Below are 23,760 nucleotides of genomic sequence, written 5' to 3'. Positions count from 1 at the left end.
ACTTTATAATGCCTTGGTAAGGCCACACTTGGAATACTGCATTCAGTTTTGGTCGCCACGATGTAAAAAAGATGTGGAGACTCTAGAAAGAGTGCAGAGAACAGCAACAAAGATGATTAGGGAACTGGAGACTAAAACATATGAAGAATAGTTGCAGGAAGTGGGTATGTTTAGTTTAATGAAAAGAAGGACTAGGGGAGAAATGATAGCAGTGTTCCAATATCTCAGGGGCTGCCCCAAAGAAGAGGGAGTCAAACTATTCTCCAAGGCACCTGAGGGCAGAACAAGAAGCAATGGGTGGAAACTAATCAAGGAGAGAAGCAACTTAGAACTGAGGAGAAACTTCCTGACAGTTAGAACAATTAATCAGTGGAACAGCTTGCCTCCAGAAGTTGTGAATGCCCCAACACTGGAAGTCTTTAAGAAGATGTTGGATAGCCATTTGTCTGGAAGGGTATAGGGTTTCCTGCCTAGGCAGGGGGTTGGACTATAAAACCTCCAAGGTCTCTTCCAATTCTGCTATTATATTGTATTGTATTGTATTTGCTAATTTGGGTAAACTTCAGAATTTTCTGGGTCTTTTCTGTGGAGAAACTTCTGCATAATATTCCCTGGTTCATTATACATATTCACATGTGAAGGGCTCCTTAAATGAAATGACTTCTTCCATTTTTATTATTCTACAAAAGTGCAACCATCCACCTGCATTTCAGTAGCGTCACCCTGGGCCAAATGATTCCATTTTTGAAACAACAGCTTCTTAACTAAGCTGTCTGAGTGTCTTGTTGCTTCTAAAAATGTTGAGAAATCTTTCCTCTAAACCCATGACATTTTGGTAAATACCTTTTGCTAAAGCCATATAGGTAGACATCAGATTTCCAGCATTTTGAGGCAACTTATATTAGAACTGCTTTTAAAAATACTCTAGGAACAAATGTGCTACCTCCTGGGACAGAACAGTGGGAACTAGATTGGAAAAGCCGAGGCTGTTATGGCTAATCCTTCACTTACAACCAGTTGCTTAATGAACATTCAAAGTTAAGATGGACGCCCCCACCACCACCACCACAAGGCACTTACGAGTCGGTTCCAAAGTCCCAACAGACTTTTGGGACGCTCAGCAAACCGTCACACTACAACTGCTGCCACATGGCCATAATTTACGATGTTTGCCAGAAGCCAGATGTTTACTTCCAGTTTCTGTCAAAAAGCATCTAGAGTAAACAATGAGTTTGCTTAATGAACATGGTGTTTGCTTAGCAACTGCAATGATGTTCACTTTGCTACAGTGGCATTCGCTTAGCAATCACTGCAAGAAAAAGGAAATAAAAGCTGTTGTAATCACATGGTCATCCACTTTATGACTGTCACAATTTATGACTGTAATTACCAGGCTCAATTACGGCCATAAATCCAAAGCTACCTATCTCCCCTTCAGGTAGATGTCAACCTGGGCTGCTCACCCTCTACCAGACAAGAATATTGTGGGCATAAAGTCCTTTTTTCAAAGCCTGCTCCATTGACCTCCATACTTACAGGTAAAGCAGGTGAATACATAGGTAGGAATCCTTAGGGAGGCAGAGTTCTCAACTTTTGAGCCAACTTGGGAAAGAAACTCTTTCTCAGCTGCTGCTGAATCAGGAAACCACCTCCATCTGCCCAGGGACCCGAAGTGGAGACCACCGACTCTGCTTCAGGCACCAGGAGAGACTCAGAAATATCTTCACTGTATACATTAAATAATCCATATTTTCAAAAACTCATTGTACTGTTTGTTACAAAGGGCTGGGAAGGCAAAGGGGTATTTGCACCTACCTGTCATGTTTGGTCAAGGTTCACAAGAGGAAGGCAGAGCAAGCAAGGGGGAAAAAATCTGTGACTCTGATTTCATCCCTTTTGACTCCTAAGAGCAAAAGCGATGGACGCAAAGGGAAATTTACTCATGTGGAGGAGAGCCTAAGGCTGCTTATGGCATCCTTCTGGAGTCCAGTTTAGCAACCACCTCTGGACAGGGGAGCTATGGGCTCAGCAGCTCCTCACCTGTGCCCTGAATCTAGGCAGCCTATTGCAAAAGGTTTGCGCCCTGTGTTGTATAAACATCGCTGCTGTGGCTGGCCATATCAGCGGTGCTCTTGACATAGGGAGAGGAGTCAATGAACCAGGGCTATTTGCAATAACCAATGAGTGAACTACTTAAGAGCTTCTGGAACCAAATGGCTGGTTCATTTGGTTTAATTCTGCCTGTGGCCTTTAAACTTGCTGGGAGGCTTACTTTTGTTTCTATTTTGGGAAAAGCATCTCAATAAAATGGTTTAGCTACACCACCTTTCCTAATCATTGCCTCTCCTCCTTTTAAAGAATGTGTTAAAAGCAATTCATTTCTTTTTTTTCCCTACAGTATTTCTTGAACTGTTTTCCCAGGACCCAACTGGGTTGCACAGCCATGTATGATTGCAAGGCTTATGAAGGGCATGACTATAGCTTTCATCCCAGGCGCACCCGAAAGGTCACATTTGCGGCCTTGTGTTTGTTGCACAAGCACCCGTCCTTAAGTCACACAGAGCACTTCAGGTGCAGGGGCTCTTGGTGCTCTCTTGGACAGCTCTGAGCCCTTCCTCCCCGCTCCACAAATTGCAGGTTCCCCTTTGAAACTAAGGAGCTGTTGCTCTGGGATGGCAGTGCAGGCCACAAGGAAGCCCTCTGAACCCACCTTCATTTCCTCCCTCTGGCCATGACGTCGCCTTGCAACTTGTCTTCCTGAAGTTGTCCATGGAAAAGACGTCCTAAAAGAAGGCAATGTCTACTAAGGGGTTGAGGATTGGGCCCAGTGTGAAATATCTAAAAACAATGTTGCTGGCTGCAGTCGTGCACTTAGATGGGGAATATGCATCCTTTAAATAGTCCTGAAGAGCGGATCAACTTTAATTTCAAGATTTAATTTGAATTGGGAGATGTTTAAAAGGTTCTGCTGCTGTTTCTTACCCCTCCGTTTTGCTGGAGTTTGACGTGCACGTCTTTTCTGATTGACCAACCAAAGAAAGAAAAGAAATTAAGAAAACTAAGATCATGGCATCCGGCCCTCTCAATTCCTGGCACGTAGGTGGGGAAGAAATGGAGGTAGTGACAGATTTTACTTTCCTGGGCTCCAAGATCACCGCAGATGGGGACTGCAGCCAAGAAATTAAAAAAAGCTTGCTCCTGGGGAGGAAAGCTATGGCATCAAATCTAGACAGCATACTAAAAAGCAGAGACATCTCCCGGCCAACAAAAGTGCGTATAGTCAAGGCTATGGTTTTCCCAGTTGCCATATATGGCTGTGAAGGTTGGACCATAAGGAGCACCAAAGAATGGAGGCCTTTGAGCTATGGTACTGGAGAAGACTCCTGCGAGTCCCTTGGACTGCAAGGCGATCAAACTGGTCAATCCTAGGGGAGATCAACCCTGAGTGCTCTTTAGAAGGCCAGATCCTGAAGAGGAAACTCAGAGACTTTGGCCACCTAATGAGAAGGAAGGACTCCCTGGAGAAAAGCCTCATGCTGGGAAAGACTGAGGGTAAAAGAAGAAGGGGATGGCAGAGAATGAGGTGGCTGGATGGAGTCACTGAATCAGTAGGCATGAGCTTTAATGGATTCCGGGGGATTGTAGAGGACAGGAAGGCCGTTGTCCATGGGGTCGCGATGGGTTGGACACGACATCACGACTAACAACAAGCCCCAAAGTGTTTTATTTGCCTACATTTATTTGTATGTGAGATATTTCTCCACAGGTCACAAGATGGCCATATGCAAAGGAGAGACAATACATGTTTAGGATGGTTTGAGACAAGGAGGCTCCCAGAATCCATCCCAACTCTAGGCAGTTAAAGTGGCAAGTAAAAGTTTTAGAAGGCTGCCTTGTCTTTTGGGCAAGTTTTAATTGTCACAGCCAGAGGACACCAGTTGATTCCCCCACATGTTAAGATGTGGATGACAAATAAAACCAAAGCTATATAGACCTTTCTTCCAAGCAGACACTAAAAGCCTGGAATTGAGGCATATTTTATCTATACTGGATTAAAATTCCTCCATTTAACTTTGTTCAGAAATTCTGAACATTTTGTGGTAAGCAATGGCCAGCTGGAAGCACAATATTTTCTGTATCACACTTCTAATTAAGGGGAAGAGCAGAATTTCCCCACCTGCATTAAGTGCAAATGAATTGTATCCACATATGTTGAAAAGTGTCGGGGTTTCGCACTTGGCCAAAGATGGGAAGCTGTGAACGGGAGTGGAAAAGCATACTTTTCCTATTCTTGCTTCTTGAGCTCAAGGTGCTCTGCAGTTGAGGAAAGGACTACAAGTTCCTTCACAGGTCAAGTGAATGCACAAATCTGCTTGTGCAGAAGATGTTGCATATGAAACATGCAGCCCTTTTCACTCTAACAGCGCAAAACTTTAGATATTAGATTTATATATTAAAGTAATATACACATTGATAAGAATTGCCTAGTTTGATGAACGCTCCCTCTTCCACACAGGCAATCATTTTCTAATCCACCAGCTACTCCCAGGAAGCAAAACCCAGGACCAGAGATGGGAGAAAAGGGTTTTAAACAGTTTGCCATCTTTTAAACAATCGTTTTAAAGCGTAGTAATTCGGCCCCAGAGGGACATGGTGGCTCAGTGGCTAAGATGCTGAGTTTGTCGATCAGAAAGGTTGGCAGTTCGGTGGTTCGAATCTCTAGTGCTGCGTAACAGAGTGAGCTCCCATTACTTGTCCCAGCTTCTGCCAAACTAGCAGTCTGAAAACATGTAAAAATGCAAGTAGAAAAATAGGAACCACCTTTGGTGGGAAGGTAGCAGTGTTCAATACACCTTCAGCATTTAGTCATGCCGGCCACATGACCAGAGACATCTTCAGACAGTGCTGGTTCTTCGGCTTTGAAACGAAGATGAGCATCGCCCCCTAGAGTCGGGAACGACTAGCACATGTGTGCAAGGGGAACCTTTACCTTACCTTTAATTCTGCCCCATAAATTCACATAAAAGCGCACATGCCCCTCTAATCTTCCTTCGAGCTTCCCTGAATCATCCAGGGTGATTCAGCTTCATCCTGCAGCCTTCTCCCCCACCAGCCTTCATTAGGTAGATGATTACATAGATTGTGTATTGTGCTGACACCTTGTGGTTCAAGAGGAAATGGCACACTGAAACATTGGTTTGTTGAGTCATGGATGCAGCAGCCACCATCTCTCACTTGAATTGGTTACATTTGCAATGACCTCATTTCCTCCTCTGCTACAGAACACTATAAAGCCAGCTCGACAGAGCTCCTTCGGTTGAATGTCTGCCTGTCAGCAGTGTGACAATCTGAGTTTCCGTGGATTGAGAACCTCAGGAAGTAGCTGGTAACTGAAATCCCGGGTTTCACAGGAGAAGCAAACATTCAATAGAAGGTTTAACAATGTATTAACGCATGTAGCAGATTGGTTCGGGAAAACAAAAATGGAATTGCTGAATATAGAAGGCCATGATCTTGCTCTGGGATGGCATGCATATCTTTTTTATGAAGACAGGGTGGATAAAGTATTCAACAACCATGCTCTCCGTAGTGCCTTGATGAGAATATGGAAGAAGCACCGGCCCAATTGGGATTATAAAATACCGCTTTGGTTGGATCTTGCAGACACCATGGGGATTATGAATATTAAGTCACTCGGGGGTTGTTTATATAAAGATGTGCTTATTGCTGATGGGGGCGAATGGAAGTTAAAAACTTTGGAACAGCTGTTGGAAGAAGGAATTACCTTAAATTGGTTACATTATATACAGCTTCAGAAGAGATGGGAAGAAGATCGCAGGGTCGGTTTTATGGATAAAGAAGTGGAACTGATTAAGCAGATAAAAGAGACTGGTCCAAAACAAGTTAAAAGAATATATAATGTACTGTTAGAAAGAGACTCAGAAAATGAATTGGTTAAGGATTGTATGATTAAATGGGCTCAGAATTTTGGTGAAGTGGTTATGTTGGAAACGTGGGAAAAAATATGGGTTCAGAATGTTAAATTTACACAGTCACAGAATTTAAGGGAGAATTTTTATAAAATGTTTTACAGATGGTATTTAGATCCTAAAAAATTATCATGCATGTACCCAAATGTTCAACCAAAATGTTGGAGATGCGGGTGCCTAGATGCTACTTTTTTTCATGTATGGTGGACTTGTAACAAGGTGAAAGCTTTTTGGATAAAAATATGGTGGGTTATGCAGAATGTATTTAAGAAAAGAATACAATTCACTCCGCAAATGTTTTTATTGGGTATAGTTAAGGATTTTACCAAAGGGGAAACAAAATTGGCCTTGTATATGGTTACAGCAGCTAGGTTGTTGATTGCGCAACATTGGAAAAAAGATTTTTTACCGACAATTGATCAATGGATTCAGAAGGTGGCGGGGTTCGCCGAAATGGCAAAAATCTCAGCTTTCTTAAAAGCTCAGAAACAGGAGGAATATACACAGGAGTGGGCAAAATGGATTGATTATATACAGAATAAATATCAGACTAGGAGTTATTATCTAGTCTTTAGGTAAGAATGTTTAGACCGATAGATGATCAGAGTAAATAGTATATGGGATGTTTGGAATTGTTAGAGTGGTATACAGCGGAAGTCAGGGGGGTGGGTTTGTGTGGGAGGTGGGGGAGGGTTAGGGTGGAGGGTGGGGCAATATATATATATGAATAAATTAGAAGATGGGATTAACAATGGTCTGCTGCAACTTCTATTGCTGCCCTTCAAGTTGAGGTAGAGGACCATTCCCCAGTCTGATGATCTAGATCAGGGGCCACCAACCTTTCGGACATCAGGGACCACTTAATTCATAATTTTAAATCCCGTGGACCACTAATATGATCTGCCTAATGACTGGTGGGTAGGTGTGGTCAACTCAATGTCACTCCCGTCGAGGGGCACCTCGCCGGCCTCTACTCGCTCCTCCCCTCCCAGGCACTCCTCGCCTCTCCACTGGGCTCCTTAGGGCCCCAACAGGAAGCAGTCACTGGAGCTAAGCAGCCACCATGAGAAAGAGTTGGCAAAATAGCTCTGTTCAAATTGGAACTGACCGAGAAGGAGGCTCAGCAGAAGCACTTCACTGAGGATTAGGAGCATAGGCTTTCCAAGCAGAGGGAAGGCCTGAGGGAGTGCAAGGCCAAGTACCAGCACCTGGAGGCTCAATGGGCTAAGATGGTCAGTCAGTTCCAGGTCATGATGCAGTCCCACTGGAACGAGGCCTTCCGGCTCTTTGCCACCAGCGACACTTCCCTCCAGCCTTCGCCCAAAGCCCTGCACCAGGAGGCTGAAGCAGACCCCAAGTCGGAATTCCCCCCCCCCAACCCACACAAAAAGACCTTAAAAGGGGGAGACAGTGCAATATAAAAAATGCAAATAATTTTTCTGTGGACCACCAACATTTTTTCGCGAACCATCAGTGGCCCATTGACCCCCAGTTGGTGACCGCTGGTCTAGAGGTTGGTCCTCACTGCCAGGGAGTTGCAGATCAGAGCAGGGGCTGCCCAGGTGTTCTCCAGGCAGGGAGGAGAGGATGGGAGACTACCGCCTTCCCTAAAGCCAGGTATAGCTGAACTGAGCAGGCTCTCCCACAATCAAGGGAGCCATGTAAGGACCAGCCTCAAGCCTTGCGTGGACTTCTCTGGGACACCTACAGGAGGTGGAAGGTCCTCCAAGATGACCTCGGCAAAGGCAGACTTGCAGCTGTTGGCAATTTCGGGTTCGTCCAGCTGGTTTCCCTAGGAAAGGGGGGGGGTGGGGCGGCTTTTTGTACAAAGAGGAATTCTGGGAGCTGAAGTCCACAAGTCTTAAAGTCCCCAAGTTTGGACACCCCTGCCCTAAAGGCTCTGGTAGACAGACCAACCATCTGCGAGCACCTGGAAGAAACAAACATCTCACCCAAGTTTTGAAGGATGTATTTATATAATGGTGGGAATAATTAATGGTGCACAAATTTATTGAGGGAATTCCTTAATATTTACATTGGAAGAGGATTTTACATCGGGACTAAACAGGGCTACACTTTTAGAACAGATCAAGACAGACATATATAAAAAAAACAAGAGCAACAGTTTCTGCATACTCTCGCAGCAAGACATTTGCAGCAGCTTCTCCACAAACCAATGGTCAGTATTTCTTGGGCCGGTTGGCTGGGAGTTTTGATTTATCCAGGTCATCAAAGTAAGGGTGGTTCAGGGCCACACGGCCAGAGATCCTTTTTGCAGGATCGTAGATCAACATTTTCTGCAAGTAAAAAAAAAAAAAAAAAAAAGGGACACATCACCCACAGGCTGGAAGGACAGAGTGATGGGCGCCCATGGTAGAGCAGGAAACTTTGGACCTGTACCAGGGATGGCTAACCTTTTTTGCCATCGTGTGCCAAAAGTGGAAGGAGCGCTAGGGGGTCGTGTGCATGCGTGCCCACCCCCGCGCATGCGCGAATGACCTCCCTGCCCCCTCCCCGCTTTTGGTGTGTGATGGCATGGTGGACCTGTTTTTCACCCTCCCCAGGCTCCAGAGGCTTTCTAGGAGCCCGGGAGGGCGAAAACGGCCTCCCCTGCAGGTCCTCAGGAGGCCGAAAATGGCCAGTTTTCCAACTTCCGGTTTACGTGTTGAGACGTTTTTCGCCCTCCGGAGGCTTCAGGGAAGCCGCCTGAAGGAAAAAAAACGGCTGAAAATGAAGGTCAAAATCACATGCCGTAAGAAATGGCTCCACTTGCCACTTGTGGCAGGCATGCCATAGGTTCACCATCATAGGACCTATACTCTTCAGTCCCAGTTCAGAAGGTCTCCAATCTCTGCAGCCAATTTTGCTGCTGAGATGCCATAAAATGGCCACAGAATAGCTGACTCAGAGGGCAGGGCCAGGTAAAACAAAGCATCAGAGACAGGAAGAAAATATCCTCGGATTATTGTCTGTGGAGGCTTTTTCCCTCCCTCTGCCCATGAGCGTGTGACCCTCACAAGCAAGGCACTGGGTGCAACTAACCCCCATTTTCACTTTCTAAATGTACCTCTGGAGCCCAAGGGGGTTCTTGAAAGTGCGAGGTCACTTGCCCTGCAGCAGGCCAATGTGTAATCGACCAATTCAAAGGGCCTAAACGAGGGGTGTCAAACCGGATGTCTTCGAGGGCCGGATCAGCATTGCAGTTTTCTGTAGGCTGGCGAGGGGGAGGGGAGAGGAGACGGGACGCCTCCTGCAGCACCCTGCCAGCCAAAACGGGGGCACAGGGGGTGCGTATGGCCCCCGCAACCTGTTTTTGGCCTGAATGGCCTCCTGCAGCCCCTTGCTGGCTAAAATGGAGCAGAGGAGTGCTCTGCATGGCCCCGACTCCATCTTGGCTGCCAGAGGCACTGTGGGCTGGCCCATTGCTATTTCCAGGCTGGCCTTGGTCCACAGGCCTTGAGTTTGACACCGCTGGTCTAAACTGTTAGCCCCAATAAAGTAGGGCAGGGAAGCCAGTGGCCCCGATGGGAAAGGTGCTGGGTAGCTGTTATATTGGTTGGGACCCAAGCCCTATGGCAGAATCACAGTCGCCCTATGTGGATGTTGAGCAGAGAAAAGGGAGTGGTGACCGCCCTACAGCTACCGGTCAACTCCTTCACCTAATGCAAGGTGAGAAATACAATGTCTTCTGGACAGTAGAACAAATAATAGATGGCAATTTTGAGCTTTGTCCTACACAGGGGTTGCCAAGCCCTGTGGCCTCTTAGGAACTGGGCTGCACATTTGGAGGCGAGTGGCTGGCGAGGGAAACTGCGCATACAGTATGTGGGATCTAGGTTGCACACTCCCCTCCCGCTCCGGTCCGTGGGAACATTATCTTCCATGAAACTGGCCCCTGGTGCCAAAAGGGTTGGGGACTGCCATCCTACAGAACTTCATGAGAAGTTGGACCATGGAAATCCAGAACCACAAATATATACTAGAGTACTAGTGACTTATTGAGCCATCCTGACGATCCCCTGCAGCTGGAGAAAACAGACACCCCATTGATCAAAAAAAAACACACCCTGATCCTGCACATGTGGGAAGAGGCTAGAAAGAAAATGCTGAATGAAGGAAAACTCAGGATGGGATCTCATCGAACAGAGCCCTTCCGGGCACCTTAAGGAGGAACTTTCTGACAGTGGGAACAATCAGCAAATGGAACAGAAGTTGCCACCGGAAGTTGTGGGAGCTTTATCCCTGGAGGCTTTCAAGAAGAGACTGGACTGCCATCGGTCAGAAATGGTGTGTAAGGCAGTGATGGCGAACCTTTTCCTTATAGTGTGCCAAAATTGCACGTGTGTATGCCCCTCTCCGCCCACTTGCGCATGCGCGCACCACCCCTCCCCAGGCTACGGAGGCCCTCCCGAAGCCGGAAATGGATCGTTCCTCAACTTCCAGTTGGGCCCGTTTTTTGCCCTCCCCAGCCTTCAGAGGCTTTCCTGAAGCCCAAGGAGGACAAAGAATGGCCTCTCCTGGCCCCCTGGAAGGGTGAAAAATCAGCTGATGGCTGGTTTGCCACCAAATATGGCTCCATGTGCCTCCTGTGGCACGCGGGCCATAGGTTCACCATCATGGGTGTAGGGCCTCCTGCTTGGGGAGGAGTTGAAATAGATGACCTACAAGGTCCCTTCCAACTCTGTTAAAATCTGTGAAGCCTTTCCTCTGGCAGATTATACAAATGCACCTCATTTGCATGCGCCTGGCTCAGGAAAACCCTATTTTATGATTAAAATAACTGTGTTAACAGTCAAGGATTCCATCATTAGGAGCTACATTTCCCTTAATCTAGAAGGAACAAGCCAACCAAACTGTTATCCTAACAGCAGACATCACGCTTTTGGTCGCCATGATGTAAAAAAACAACGTGGAGACTCTAGAAAGAGTGCAGAGAAGAGCAACAAAGATGATTAGGGGACTGGAGACTAAAACATATGAAGAACGGTTGCAAGAACTGGGTATGTTTAGCTTAAGAGAAAGAAGGACTAGGGGAGACATGATAGCAGTGTTCCAATATCTCAAGGGTTGCCACAAAGAAGAGGGAGTCAAACTATTCTCCTAGGCACCTGAGGATAGAACAAGAAGCAATGGGTGGAAACAGAGCTGAGGAGAAATTTCCTGTGAGAACAATTAATCAGTGGAACAACTTGCCTCCAGAAGTTGTGGATGTTCCAACAGTGGAAGCTTTTAAGATGTTGGATAACCATTTGTCTGAAGTGGTGGTTGGACTAAAGGACCTCCAAGGTCCCTTCCAACCCTATTATTCTATTGCCTGTATTAGGGATAGTTGGGTTTGAAACAAATGGCTACAACAAAAACTATTTGTAAATATAACCTACTATAAATCCTGGTTTCTCCAAGCAACTATTCACCAAACCAATTTGCAGACCTGCAGCCAATTTTCTCAAGCCTGACCACCTGCTTTCTGCTCAGTGCCTTGGCTACCCAGTCTAACAACCAAGAGAGAGAGAGAGAGAGAGAGAGATCTCGTTTCCCCTTCAGAAGAATCAAAAGGCCCATTTTGAGGATGGGGCCTTTTCAATGGTGTGCAGTTGGGGATGAAGATTCTCAGTCATCCAGCTAGAGTTGTCTGGAAGTTGAGCTATAACCACTAGACATCTTTTTCTTTTCAGTTTGAAACATTTTGCTATTTATCCAGTCTCAGCAAATTGGTTAGAGGGACCCTACAGGTCAGACTCAAGGTACCGTATTTTTCAGAGTATAAGACTCACCTTCCCCCCCCCCCCAAAAGAGTGTGGAAATGTTGGTGCGTCTTATACACTGAATATAGCCATTTTTGACCTCCCAAAGTCCCACTCCTGCATCCTATTTTTTTTGAAAAAGGGCTGAAAAACAGGCCATTTTTTTGCAAAAACTGAGGCGTTTTTGCCTTTCCCAAGCCCCTAGAAGTACTCAGTAGGCTTCAGCAGGACTGAGGGAAGGCAAAAATATCCCCATTTCTGCGAAAAATGGTCCATTTTCTACAAAAAAGAGGGCATTTTTGCCTCCTCCCCCCAGCCCTGCTGAAGCCTGCAGAGTGTGGGGGGCCAGGGAGGAAAAAAAACTTTTTTTCTTACTTACCTCTTCGAAATTGTAGTGCGTCTTATACTCCAAAAAAATACGGTACTTGGATAAGCAGTGAAAGGTTTCACACCCAAAAGAAAAATCCCAGATCCCACAGAAGAAGAGTGAGGCTGTCACTTACAGAGAGCAGATCGAGGCCTTCATCATCCAGATTCTTCACCTGAGATGCCAGACTGCTGGGTTTCCATTTGGGGAAGGTGTTCTTGTAATCCTGCAAGGATTCTACTTCTGGCCAGACGTCATTGTTGGGGGTCCCCAATGCTCTGCCAGGGAGAGAAAAGAGTGGGTTGAATCTGCCCTCATAGAGACCACAGAGGGAGGGAGGGAGGGAGGGAGGGAGGGAGGGAGGGAGGCTTTCGGAGTCCCACCCTTGGAGGGTGAAGGGCAGCTGGTTGAGGCTCCCCCTCCCACCTCCCTGTCACAAATTGACACTGAAACTTTGTGGCCTTGGCAACATCAGCATTTAGCTGTGCCTGTGTGGGTCTGTCTTTCCGTATCATCTGGGCACCCCAGAAGATGGGAAGAAATGGGCAGCCACCTTCTGGGTGGGAAATATAATTTTGCTTCCATTGGTCCAGCAGGAGGGACATAGTAACCCAGCAGGTGTTCTAGGATACAACCACCTGTAGAGCTGTCTGCCGTGAGAATGGCTAGGAATCATGAGCAGACCAATCCCAATTCATCAGGGGATGCCACAGGTGCCTATCTCAAAGGAAGAGCGTGCAAAAGACACACACACACACACACACACACACACAAGCCACAGATTCTTCTTGCCCAGCCGATTGTTTGCCTTGATACCTGAAGATCCGGAAGAGCTGGTCGATTTCTGAATCCCCGTGGAAGAGCGGCTTCTTGGTGGCCATTTCTGCAAAGATGGTCCCGATGCTCCATATATCTACAGGAGTAGAATAGCGGGCAGAGCCAAGCAAGACCTCTGGGGATCTGTACCACAAGGTGACAACCTAGAAAGGAAATCAGCAATTAGAAGATTTTTACCTGCTATTTAAATCAGGGGCCTCCAACCTTGGCAACTTTAAGACTTGCGGACTTCAACTCCCAGTTGCCATGGCTGGAGGCTCCTGATTTAAAACAAACACACACACACACATATTTTGGAAGTGCTGGGTAGGATTATCATCCAAGTCACAAAAGGATTGCTGGTAGCATCCTTCTGCTTGAGCCTCATAAATTTAAGAGGCAGGTTTGGACCGGAGCCGACTACCACCTGAACTGTTCAGGATGAATGATTAAGGCCCATTTTCCCCCTTCAACAAGCTCATGTTAGCACCGTTGTTTCCAAAAGAAAAAAAAAAGGGAAGCTACCGCATTTTTGGACTATAAGACGCACCGGAGTATAAGACGCACCATGATTTTGAAGAGGTAATTTTTTAAAAAAAAGTTTTTTGCAAAAACAAAGGGCATGCAGAGCTTTGGGAGGCTCTTGTTCCTGGGGGCTGCCTCCCCCCACAAAAACGAGCAAAAAACAGACTGTTTTTCACAAAAATGGGCCTTTTGCAAAAAAAAAAAAGGGGGGGGCATGCAGAGGGTTTGGAAGGCTTGTAGAGGGCTGGTGGGCAAAAATGGGCTATTTTTGCTCGTTTTTGCCCCCAAGAGCACTCTGGAAGCCTCCTAAAGGCTCTGCATGGCCATTGTTGCAAAGGGGGTGGGGTTTCAGTAGGCCAAAAATGCTGTATTCAGTGTATCAGACACATCCAGATTTTCACCCTTTTAGGGGGGAAAGGTGCGTCTTTTACTCCAAAAAAATACGGTAGATTTAGGGCCATTTCAAGTTGAACACGACTGGCATTCACTGTTGCCAAAACTTGCTCACCCAGGGCCCATCTTGGGAAGCGCCTTCCACTCCCAGTGGCCCCATCTGCAGCGTGTCCGTATCCTCTCCCCATTGGGCCCTGCCCCCCGCCTCCCCAAGGGAAGTGCTTCAACCTCTTCAGAGAAGATCTGGTCCTGAAGGCAGAGCCACCCTTACCTCGTGTGTATAGACACGCACGGGGATGCCGAAAGCGCGTGCCAGCCCGAAGTCGGCTAGTTTAATCACACCATTGTCATCAATTAACAGGTTCTGAGGTTTCAGGTCTCTATGCAGAACCCTTCTTGAATGGCAGAACACGATACCTTGCAAGATTTGGTACAAGTAACTCTGAAAGAATTGCAAGAGCAAAGACTTCAGAAAGTGGTCGCGTCTCCTCCCAAGAGAACCATCTGTAGCACCCACAGCCAATCAGCATCGTTAAATGAGGCATGGACATGCATCAGGCAACACTAAGGTTGCATACTTGCATTCCCGGTGCCAGCCTGTTGTAAGTCCTAGGATTGTGTGAAGACTCGTTCAGCAAGGAGTCATTATGGATGACAGATACTTTGCAAAAGCAACAAGGAAATCTAAGCTTATTTGGCACATGTTGAACTCCACAACAGCTGCCTTTAACTGATGGGGCGCTTTGCAGTTCACAAGCAGGGATTCCTTGGCCAAACCCCCCCAAAAGACCATGACTTTTTATAAGCACCCACATGCTTTTTGCGCTGCTTCCACCAATCTCAACTTTAAGAGGCTCGTGGCAGAAATGAACTAGAAAAGAACATTTTTCCAGACCCTCCGTTTTGTTTTGTTTTACTCTTTCTTACCTTAACGAGCATACGATCTAAATATTGTCCCAATGGAATAGAATCCAAGTATTTCTTGAGATCCATGGAAAGAAATTCAAAGATAAGGTAAAGCCTTGAGTCTTGCATAAGCACATCCTGAAGACTAAAGAGATTTATTTGAACAAATGAAGAGAACTCAAACTCCTTCACTCTAGTCAGCACAACAGTTCCCTCTCAACTACTCTGCAAGCTCTCATTCCCCACAAAGTGCCAAATTAATGATTCTCTAATTGTCTCATTCGTTAATACTCTTCTCTGGTTTGTTCAGATGCTCCCACTGCAGGGAAGGGCCAGGGAGAAGTAATGGCGACTCTGGAGGAGATTAAACACATCTCGTTTAGCATAATGTCTAGAAGCTGTTACAGCAACAGTGTAGACATTTTCATTTATTTTTCATACCATGCAAACGCCTGTTCCACTTAATATTCTCTGCATTTCCCCCTGGAAAGGCCAACATAAACATTCAAAAGCAAGAAATTTTACTAGCCCATTAGATGTATTCCCAGTTAACTAAATAAACGTTTTGTAGCAATAAGGCAGAACCACACCAGGTGCAAATAGACACGGTGGGATCAATTAGCATCCATCCTTATCCATAAAATCAACCCCCTGCAGCATAACCCCCCAAGCCCCTCCCCTTGGAAAGAAGCCTGGCTCAAGTGGGCGGCAGTCCAGTTGCAAAGAAGAGCTCCACCGTCTCAGAAACTCAACTCCTGAGTTTAACCATAGTGTTTCTGCCATGGAGATCTGAAGGTTCAAGGGCGGAAACGGGTGGATCAGCATGTATTCACAGAGACTGTGGTGCAGGGGTGTCACACTCAATTTCATTGAAGGCCACATCAGGATTGTGTTTGGCCTTGGGGGGGGGGCACCTCATCGAGGCTCCGTTTTCAGCCGTGATGGCCTCCTGCAGCTCTCTGCCAGTGAAAACTGAGCCCAGGAGGCCCAGTTGTAGCCCCGTTTTTGCCGGTAGAGGCACCATGGGCCGGCCCTTCTCTGTTTCCAGGGTGGGCCAGATCTAAGCACTCTGTGGGACGGATGTGGGACGGGGGCCTTGAGTTTGACACCCCTGCTGCAGTGTGCCAGGGTCCTGAGGTCGCCATATGCAACCTTCCCAGCCAGCATCTGACAAGTGAAGTCAATGGGGAAAGCTGGACTCACTTGCGCCCTGTGTAATTCACTTAACAGCTGTGATCATTTGCTTAACAACCAAAGGTACGGTAGTAAAATTGGGCACAGTTTAATAAACTGCCTTTCTTAGCAACAGAAATTCTGGTCCCAATTGTGGCCATGTCAAGCACTATCTGTACTCGACATGTACTGATATTGCCTGCATTTCGTGAAGGAGGCTTATTTGGGACGTCTGTTTGTGTAAACCCTGTGAAAAAGCAAGAGGGGTGTCGCTCCCCACATACACAAAGCCTCCTCTTTGCCCAATGGAGCCAGAGGGTGACACTCACCACACAATGTTGGGATGGTGTAGCTCTTTCAGCAGGGAAACTTCCCTGATGGCCGTGCTGGGGACACCCTCTTCATCGCTTTCCAGGCGGATTTTCTTCATGGCCACCACTTGGCCAGTGGCCTTGTGCTTGCCTTTGTACACCACGCCATACGTTCCTAGCACAAGGGGAAAAGGCAATGTGTGTGTGTGTTGGTTGACTTTGTAATTCTGGATGAAGCGTCAGGAGGGGTTGCCAAGGCTTGGTAGAGGGAAGCCAAGAAAGAACATCAAATAAAGCAACTTGGCACATGAGAGGGATGGATTTGGAGAGCACACAAAGCCCCTCCCCCCCCCCAATTCCTTCCAGAAGCTCACAGGAAGAGAAAAGGCATCCGATTTACCAAATGAAAGGTACTGCCAAGGGACAATTTGCAGTGAGTCAGTTCGTGCAGCAAGAGCCCAAAACAAATTGACCAAGGCCAAAATATTGTCTTCCAAGGAACTAAGGATGTCAATCACAAAGATGACCATTGTGTTCCCCAAAGCAACTACTCTGTGCTTTCTCTTGCAAGATTTTTGGTGGGTATACCGCAATCGTGCAAGGGTGTGTTAATCTCCCACAATTTTGGTTGTTTGGTTATTAAAAGTCGGGCTCCCGGGAGAAAGTAGAGATGTGGATCTCTACTTTCTCAAAAGCTGCAAAGCTCCATGGCATCTCCAAGGGGAAGGAATGCAACTTTTGGCTGCTACAGCCTCTGTCCCATTTATTCATTTATTTCCAAGAACTTTCATCCCATATGCTTCTCTGCAGCCTAATTCCAGGAGAGACAAGTAGGAAGCCTCAGAGGAGCAGATAGGGTGGGGAGGGGGAACCTACCTTCACCAATCTTTTCTATCTTGGTGTAGTCGTCCATCACTCCAACAGATTTGAGCTGAAAGAACCAAGGAGAGAAACATTTGTAGCCAATTTTCCCTCTTTGGATACTTTGTTTTCCCCCACCCAGGGAGGCAACAGGCCCTCCTCTACCCAACTCAGCTGCTTTTCCTCCCTGGGACCCCTGCCTTCAGTCAAGAGCTGCCCAGCAAAGCCCCCCCCCCCTCCATTAGACGCAGCTCTGCAGCGCCTGGGAAAGGCCTGCCCGGCCCCAAGTCACTTCCCCGGGGACACATCGAGGAATATCCTTCTCGCAGCTGCATCCCGGGCACAAACTCCCCAGGCACATGGGGCGGAGGGAGGGGGCCACCGGGCCGAGCGCTCAGCGGGAGGGCCCGGCGCCTCGCTTGCTGGCCTGGATAACGGCGGGGGGCCGCCTGTTCCCCGGGCCTTGCAGCCTGGCGCCCGCGGGCGCCTCCCTTACCGCTCCTCCGCCGGTGCCTCCGCGGCGCAAGAGCCTCCCGGACCGAAAGAGCCACAGCCGCCCTGCGAGCAACGCCGGCAGATTCAAATTAACCGCGTCGCTCCGCCGCCGCCCGCCCGCCAATGACGCCGCGCCGCCGCTTTCAAACGGGCCAATCGGCGCGCGGCGGCAAAGCGGGGGCCCGGAGCGGGCGAGCCTGGCTAGGCGAGCCGGCGCTGCTGCTGCTGCTGCTCTCCGTCCTTGCAAGAGCCCGGGCCGGGCAGGCGGTCGCAGGCAGGGCGCAGCTCCCCGTCCGGAAAAGGCCGGTGAGGGGGCGCCCGGGACGCTGTTGCCTTCCCCCATTCTCCTCCCTCTGCACGCGACTCCTCCGTGCCGCTTGGAAGGAGACCCCCGGGGGCTGGGCTCACGTTCCCCGGACGCTCCTGGCGCGCCCCGACTGCGGGCAGCCCCTGCAGCCCCCCGTCCGCTGGAAGGGCAGCCGGACCTCCCTCCCTCCCCCCGGGGTCTTGGCTGGACGGAGGGGCTGCCTGGCCCGCCAGACCCTCCCCGCCTCCCTCCCCGCCTTCCCGCCTGCAGAGGCCCGGCGAGGCGAGGGGGCGAACTCACCTGGACGCTTCCCGAAGGACGGAGCGAGGAGCCGCGCAGCCTCTGATCCTAAGACGGCTCGTCTGCGGGTGCGCTCCTTCCCGCCTCTTCCGGCGGTCGCTGCTCTTCTACCCCCCGCCCCCCCGCCTGACGTGCCTCTGCCCCTTCGCTGCGCTCCTGGCAGCAGGGCCGGGGATGATGGGCCCTGGAAGGCAGGCTCTTCCCGGCAGCCCAGGCTTCTTGCAAAGGCGCTTCTGCCTGGCTGGGTCGGCCTTGCCAGCAGAAGTTGGCAAAGTTGTCAAAACTTTTCCAGAATGCTGAGAGTTGGGCAAAGGGGCGCAGTTGTGGCTGTCATGCGTTTCGGGCGTCTCCGGAGGCTTGGAATAAACAGCTGGCAATTGCTCTGGCTTGGCAAAGGGTGGCAGTCTTGCGCTCCCAGGGCTTTCCGGCTGCTTCTCCTCAGGCAGCTGTTCCTGGGAAGTCTTCAAAGGGAGAAGCGTGGCTCAACTTTTGCCAAGGAAATACGCACCAGGCCTGATAGAAGCTTCATTTTATTTCGGTTTGCCCAAACAGCAGCCTGTGTGTTTGTGAAATCACATCTTAGAAACGATTTGCAGTTGCTTCCAATTGTATCTGTCACACCAGGGACATGGTGGCTCAGTGGCTAAGACACTGAGGTTGTCAATTAGAAAAGTCGGCAATTCAGCACCGCGTAACACAATGAACTCCCATTACTTGTCCCAGCTTCTCTCAGCCTATCAGTTTGAAAGCATGTAAAAATGCAAGTAGAAAAATAGGGACCATTTTGGTGGGAAGGTAACAGCGTTCCGTTCGGCATTTAGTCATGCCAGCCACATGACCACAAAGACGGCTTCGGGCAATGCTGGCTCTTCGGCTTTGAAACGGAGATGACCCTAGAGTTGGGAATGACTAGCACCTGTGTGCGAGGGGAACCTTTACCTTTATCTGTCACACCAAACACTTGGAAAGAATCTAGTAATCTTCAGGAGTGACATTTAGAGAAGCATGAACACTGCCAAAGGAAGGTCCTGCGTGTAGAGGAATCGGGACAAATTCTCTCTAGAGTCCAGGCGGGGTCTCTCCTCTGATGACTCACTGCCAACCATGGCCCGTCTCTTAGGAGCTGGTAAGTCTGGCAGAGCCAAGGCCCACCCCCAAATCAGCCTCTTTGCACAGAGCATTGAGCAGAAGAGAACCAGCAGCCAACTCTACGCCTGCCTTGGTGGCAATCGCCACACAGATTTTTCAGTAGCAAAATAGCTTATAGTGAGTGAAAAGTTGTGTCTTCATTTTTATTTTTTTGCTTCAAAGGCTTTGATTCCCAAGATGGGTAGGAACAGGCTTCTGTAAAGGAACAGTGTTATGTTTAGAGCCAAATGGAGGACAACAAACTTGTTATCAGTTTTAAAATGTACCCACTATCATTCTTTCTTGGTTTACTGTATTATATACAGTTGAAGCAAAGTTTAAATATTGGGGAGTTGAATGGAGGCAATTCTTATTTTAATGCTGAAGTTACAGAAGGAGTTATAGAAACATCCTAATTACTGGATTAGTTATTTTGGAGAACAGAACAGTTGAGCTGCTTGTCCAGTAGAGGGCAGAGTATATGCAGTATGCTCTGCCCTCTACTGGACAACAAAGGCAATTGTTCTCCAAAATAACTAATGTGATCAGCAACGTTGGAGAAGTGGGTTGCTTGCTTCTCAGCCGCTTCCTTTTCTCTTCTGTGTTAGTTTTTTTAAACTTTGTGCAGCGATTGTCTTGTCTGCAGCAGAGACTTAAATCTGTAGTATAGATGAGTCTTCTAGACTGAACCTTTCCAGGTCTTTCTGCTTGTGGGCTATTCTCCTGGTTCCATGTGGTGGCTCTTCTTCACAGGCCTAAACACTGAGGACCTTGTTCCCCTATCAGCCAACAGCCCAACATAGGATGGTCCTTCTACTGATGGCCAGGAATCCTCCAAGACTGCCATCACAAGGAACTTTTGTTCTCTACAGCTGCGGGATTCAATGTAGTTTTGTCTCTAGTGCACATATTATATTCCCTTGCAGTAATGATGCTTCTGTAAAGGAAACAGAAAGTATATTCTGCTTTTTACACAATGTTGATGCCTAAGCCAAGCTGGCCTATTGAAGAATCTCAATCAGGTTAAAAAGAAGAGAGAGAGAAAGAGATTATGGTTCCATTGCACTTGCTGTGGCAGAAGACATGGAGACAATTTATGAAGAGATGCCCAACTGAGGGAGAATTAATGGTTTTGTTTTCAAGACCAGGGTCAGAAAAATGGATAAGAAAGACTTTAGTTACAGCCCTCTGTAAGTGGGATAATTTTTGACTATCTCTGAAAACTTCTATGACGGCCTAGAGCAGGTCATGATATCTCGGCTCCAGGCTTCTGGATGTCATGGACCTTCTCCCCTTTATTTCTATCTGTCTTCACCTTGGTGGACAATCTGGGGTGGAAAGTGGAAGAGGCTTTGAAAGCCAAATTCTGGGGTGTTGCCACTGACCAGCCTCCCCCCACCCAGCCTTCCTTGTTATTTCACTGGAGTGATTTTTAGCCTGCTTCAAGGCCCCAACTGGGATCTAGTTTCTAGAAAAATCCACACCCCATGCCCAGATCTACACCAGGGCCTGATGCTTCTTGGGATCCTGCCATGTTGGAGGGAAGGCAGGAGAGGTCCCTCTGGCAGGGAAGCCCAGGGATTCCCCCTCCCTGGGAAATGCAGCTCCTCCCTGCCTCTGCCAGCGCAGGGCCTCCCTTCCCAAAGGATATTCCTTGGTTGAGTTAATTGGCTTGATGAGCTACATACTGTACAAAAAAAGTTGTGTTGTATATTCCTTTTTTAGTTACGTGTTTTGATTTTTACAACTTCGGTGTAATCTCTATTTTATTATTATTAGCTGGCTCGTTTCGGCAGAAAGGCAGAGTATCTTTCTAAACAATAAAGCAGAATTTCACTACTGCTGCAAAATTACTACAGAGCTGAGACTGATTCCGTTTAGTGTGAGTACCTCACACCACATTATCACAAAATATATTCCCCACTGAGACATTCTCAGACTTTCTGTTCCTCTGCTTTACAGTTGTAATGCTCAATTCCCATAGCTGAGTTATTGTAAGCAGTTGTGGGTGTTGTGTTACTCTATCTTTTAACGTACCATGCTACGTTTGGATAGATTTGCCAAGAAATCTTGAAGATTTTTCTATACATGGTAGTGAACAAAGAGAAAAGGATTGGGGAGGTGACCAAATGAAAACACTTTTAAAAGTCCATTTGTGTTGCTCACAGATGGACCTAACTGCATTGTGGTATTTGCAACATAATAATGTTGGGTGGCAAATGTGCTGGGTCCAATCCTGAAGGAGATGATCAATAATCAAAATCACAATAGATTACATTTAGTAAAATTGATTATTGATTATGAGAGCCCTGGTGGTGCAGTGGGTAGAATGCAGTATTGCAGGCTAACTTTGCCTACTGCTAACAGTTCGATACTGAGAGGCTCAAGGTTGACTCAGCCTTCCATCCTTCTGATGTGGGTAAAATAAGGACCCAGATTGTTGGGGGGCAATGTGCCAACTTTGTGAACTGCCCAGAAAGTGCTGCAAAGCACTATGGGGCGGTATACAAGCCTAAATGCTGTTGTTATTGCTATTGGTTCTGCAAATGCAACCCCTCCTGTCCACTTACTTCCTCATTTCTTTCAGTGCTGTATCTGGATAAGCGGCTGGAGAATCCATTTTGTATGGAAAATCACGATCTCAAGGGATTTACCCTCTAATGTAATGATACACCCAAACTGGAATGGAATTGTAGTAAAGGGAAGACATTTTCATTTATTTTTTATTTAGAAAGTTTATATAGATGCCCGCATTCTTCAAAATGGAAAGGTCTTCTGCAGTCACGACGTAAGCCTAAGACTGAAAATCAGGCTTCTCAGATGTTACATCTTTTCTATCCTGCTCTACAGAGTGGAGAGTTGGTCTGTGACAGAAAGAAGAAGAAGAAACTAGGAGCATTTGAAATGTAGATTTACAGGCGGCTGTTACGTATCAGCTGGGTTGACAAAATCACAAATGAGGAGATGATAAGTCGCCTGGGAAAGCCAAGGGAAATCATCAGTGGTGAAATTCAATTTTTTTTTACTAGCGTTTCTGTGGGCGTGGCTTGGTGGGCATGGCAGGGGAAGGATACTGCAAAATCCCCATTCCCACCCGACTCTGGGGCCAGCCAGAGGTGGCATTTGCTGGTTCTCCAAACTACTCAAAATTTCTGCTACCGGTTCTCCAGAACCTGTCAGAACCTGCTGAATTTCACCCCTGGAAATCATCAAAGCCATTAACAAGGGAAAGTTAGAATACTTTGGACATCTGATGTGACACTAGAAAAATACAGCATCTTTCACTTAATCCTCCAAGGAAAGATTGAAGGCAAACAGAGTCCAGGCAGAAGAACAACATCATGGCTTCAAAATCTAAGGGAGTGATTTGGACAAAACTCAGCAGTACCCTTTCAACTGGCTGTTGACAAAAATAGGATTGCTAACATGATTGCCAACGTCCAATGACGAATATGGAAGAAGAAGAAGAAGAAGAAGAAGAAGAAGAAGAAGAAGAAGAAGAAGAAGAAGAAGAAGAAGAAGAAGAAGAAGAAGAAGAAGAAGAAGAAGAAGTAGTAGTAGTAGTAGTAGTAGTAGTAGTTGTTGATATAGCTGCCCAACTCATTCTTGGTGGCTTCCAAGTATAAAACCCCAACACAGAAACCAGTACAAAGCAAGGGCCTTACGTCCCCTCTTCCTTGTGCATATATGTTGGCTTAGCAGCAGACAGAGGCTCACAGCAGCTCTCAAAACTCTTTGAGGGCAATGTGAAAGGAAGTTATTGACTCAGCGGATGTCCCAGAGAAGTTTTAGGCTAAGCTTTCCTTGTCCTGGCTGGGGTTGATGGGGGGGGGGGGGGCTGGAGAAGTAGGAAGCAAATGGGTTGGATGGAAGTGAAATGTTAGTGAAGGGGGAAGGAGAGAGAAAAGGCCGCCTGTCGCCGAAAGCCACATTCAGGGAATTTGTTCTGTGACCTCTGGGCGCAAGGAGGAGCAGGAACCAGGCTGCCACCTCAAATCCTACCCTTGCACTGCTTTGCAATTGGTTTTGCTAAGACACCTGCTGGTATCTCTTCTCCCACCCACAGAGGGAAAGAACCTGCTTTTCTCTTAGAAGAGAAGGGCCTGTGCTGGGTGGCAAAACTGAAATCCAGATGTTCAGTTGAGGGTGCAGGCTCTCACCTGGATATGCATGAACATCTGTTTTGGGAGGGCATAAACCCCAACTGATGGAGGAAAGAATGTGCAGATTCCCTCACCCTGGACCCCTGATTACCCCCAGGGTGTTGGCGTCTTGAGAGACATCATTTATAACATACTGTTCTGTCACAAGACTTGCTGTCTCCCCTCTTCCCTTGGTCACAGGTCCATGGCTTCGATGATCTTGGAAGAGCTGAGGCAGCGCAGTGGTTATAGTGCAATTCTGCAGGCTACTTCATCTTACTGCTAGCTGCAGTTTGGCAGTT

At 47.5% G+C, this 23,760-nt stretch overlaps 1 protein-coding gene across 2 annotated transcripts; it reads right to left on the bottom strand.

Annotated features, from left to right (window-relative positions):
- Positions 1–7,943: 7,943 nt before the first annotated feature.
- Positions 7,944–18,292, bottom strand: CDK1 (cyclin dependent kinase 1). 2 transcript variants are annotated; one of them, XM_081955736.1, is made up of 8 exons: positions 18,189–18,292; positions 17,102–17,156; positions 16,244–16,400; positions 14,763–14,886; positions 14,107–14,277; positions 12,918–13,081; positions 12,238–12,379; positions 7,944–8,287 (listed from the first exon to the last, which is right to left on the bottom strand). In XM_081955736.1, the coding sequence occupies exons 2-8, from the start codon at positions 17,136–17,138 to the stop codon at positions 8,171–8,173; spliced, it is 912 nt and encodes a 303-aa protein (XP_081811862.1). In that variant the 5' UTR covers positions 17,139–17,156; positions 18,189–18,292; the 3' UTR covers positions 7,944–8,170. The 2 variants fall into 2 exon arrangements, with proteins under 2 accessions (XP_081811862.1, XP_081811861.1); XM_081955735.1 differs by lacking the exon at positions 18,189–18,292 and adding an exon at positions 17,583–17,680.
- Positions 18,293–23,760: the final 5,468 nt, after the last annotated feature.

Source organism: Natrix helvetica (assembly GCF_964273705.1).
Source record: "Natrix helvetica genome assembly, chromosome: 5".
Classification (NCBI taxonomy): Eukaryota; Metazoa; Chordata; class Lepidosauria; order Squamata; family Natricidae; genus Natrix; species Natrix helvetica.
This window is presented reverse-complemented; position numbering and strand designations above follow the sequence as displayed.

Bases quoted from the DNA above. Each gene is read 5' to 3' on its own strand.
- CDK1 (XM_081955736.1), bottom strand. From the start codon at position 17,138: ATGGACGACTACACCAAGATAGAAAAGATTGGTGAAG. The intron at 16,401-17,101 runs GTAGGTTCCCCC...CCCTTGTGCTAG, and splicing joins GATAGAAAAGATTGGTGAAG to GAACGTATGGCGTGGTGTAC. The intron at 13,082-14,106 runs GTAAGGGTGGCT...TTTCCTTTCTAG, and splicing joins TGCGTGTCTATACACACGAG to GTTGTCACCTTGTGGTACAG.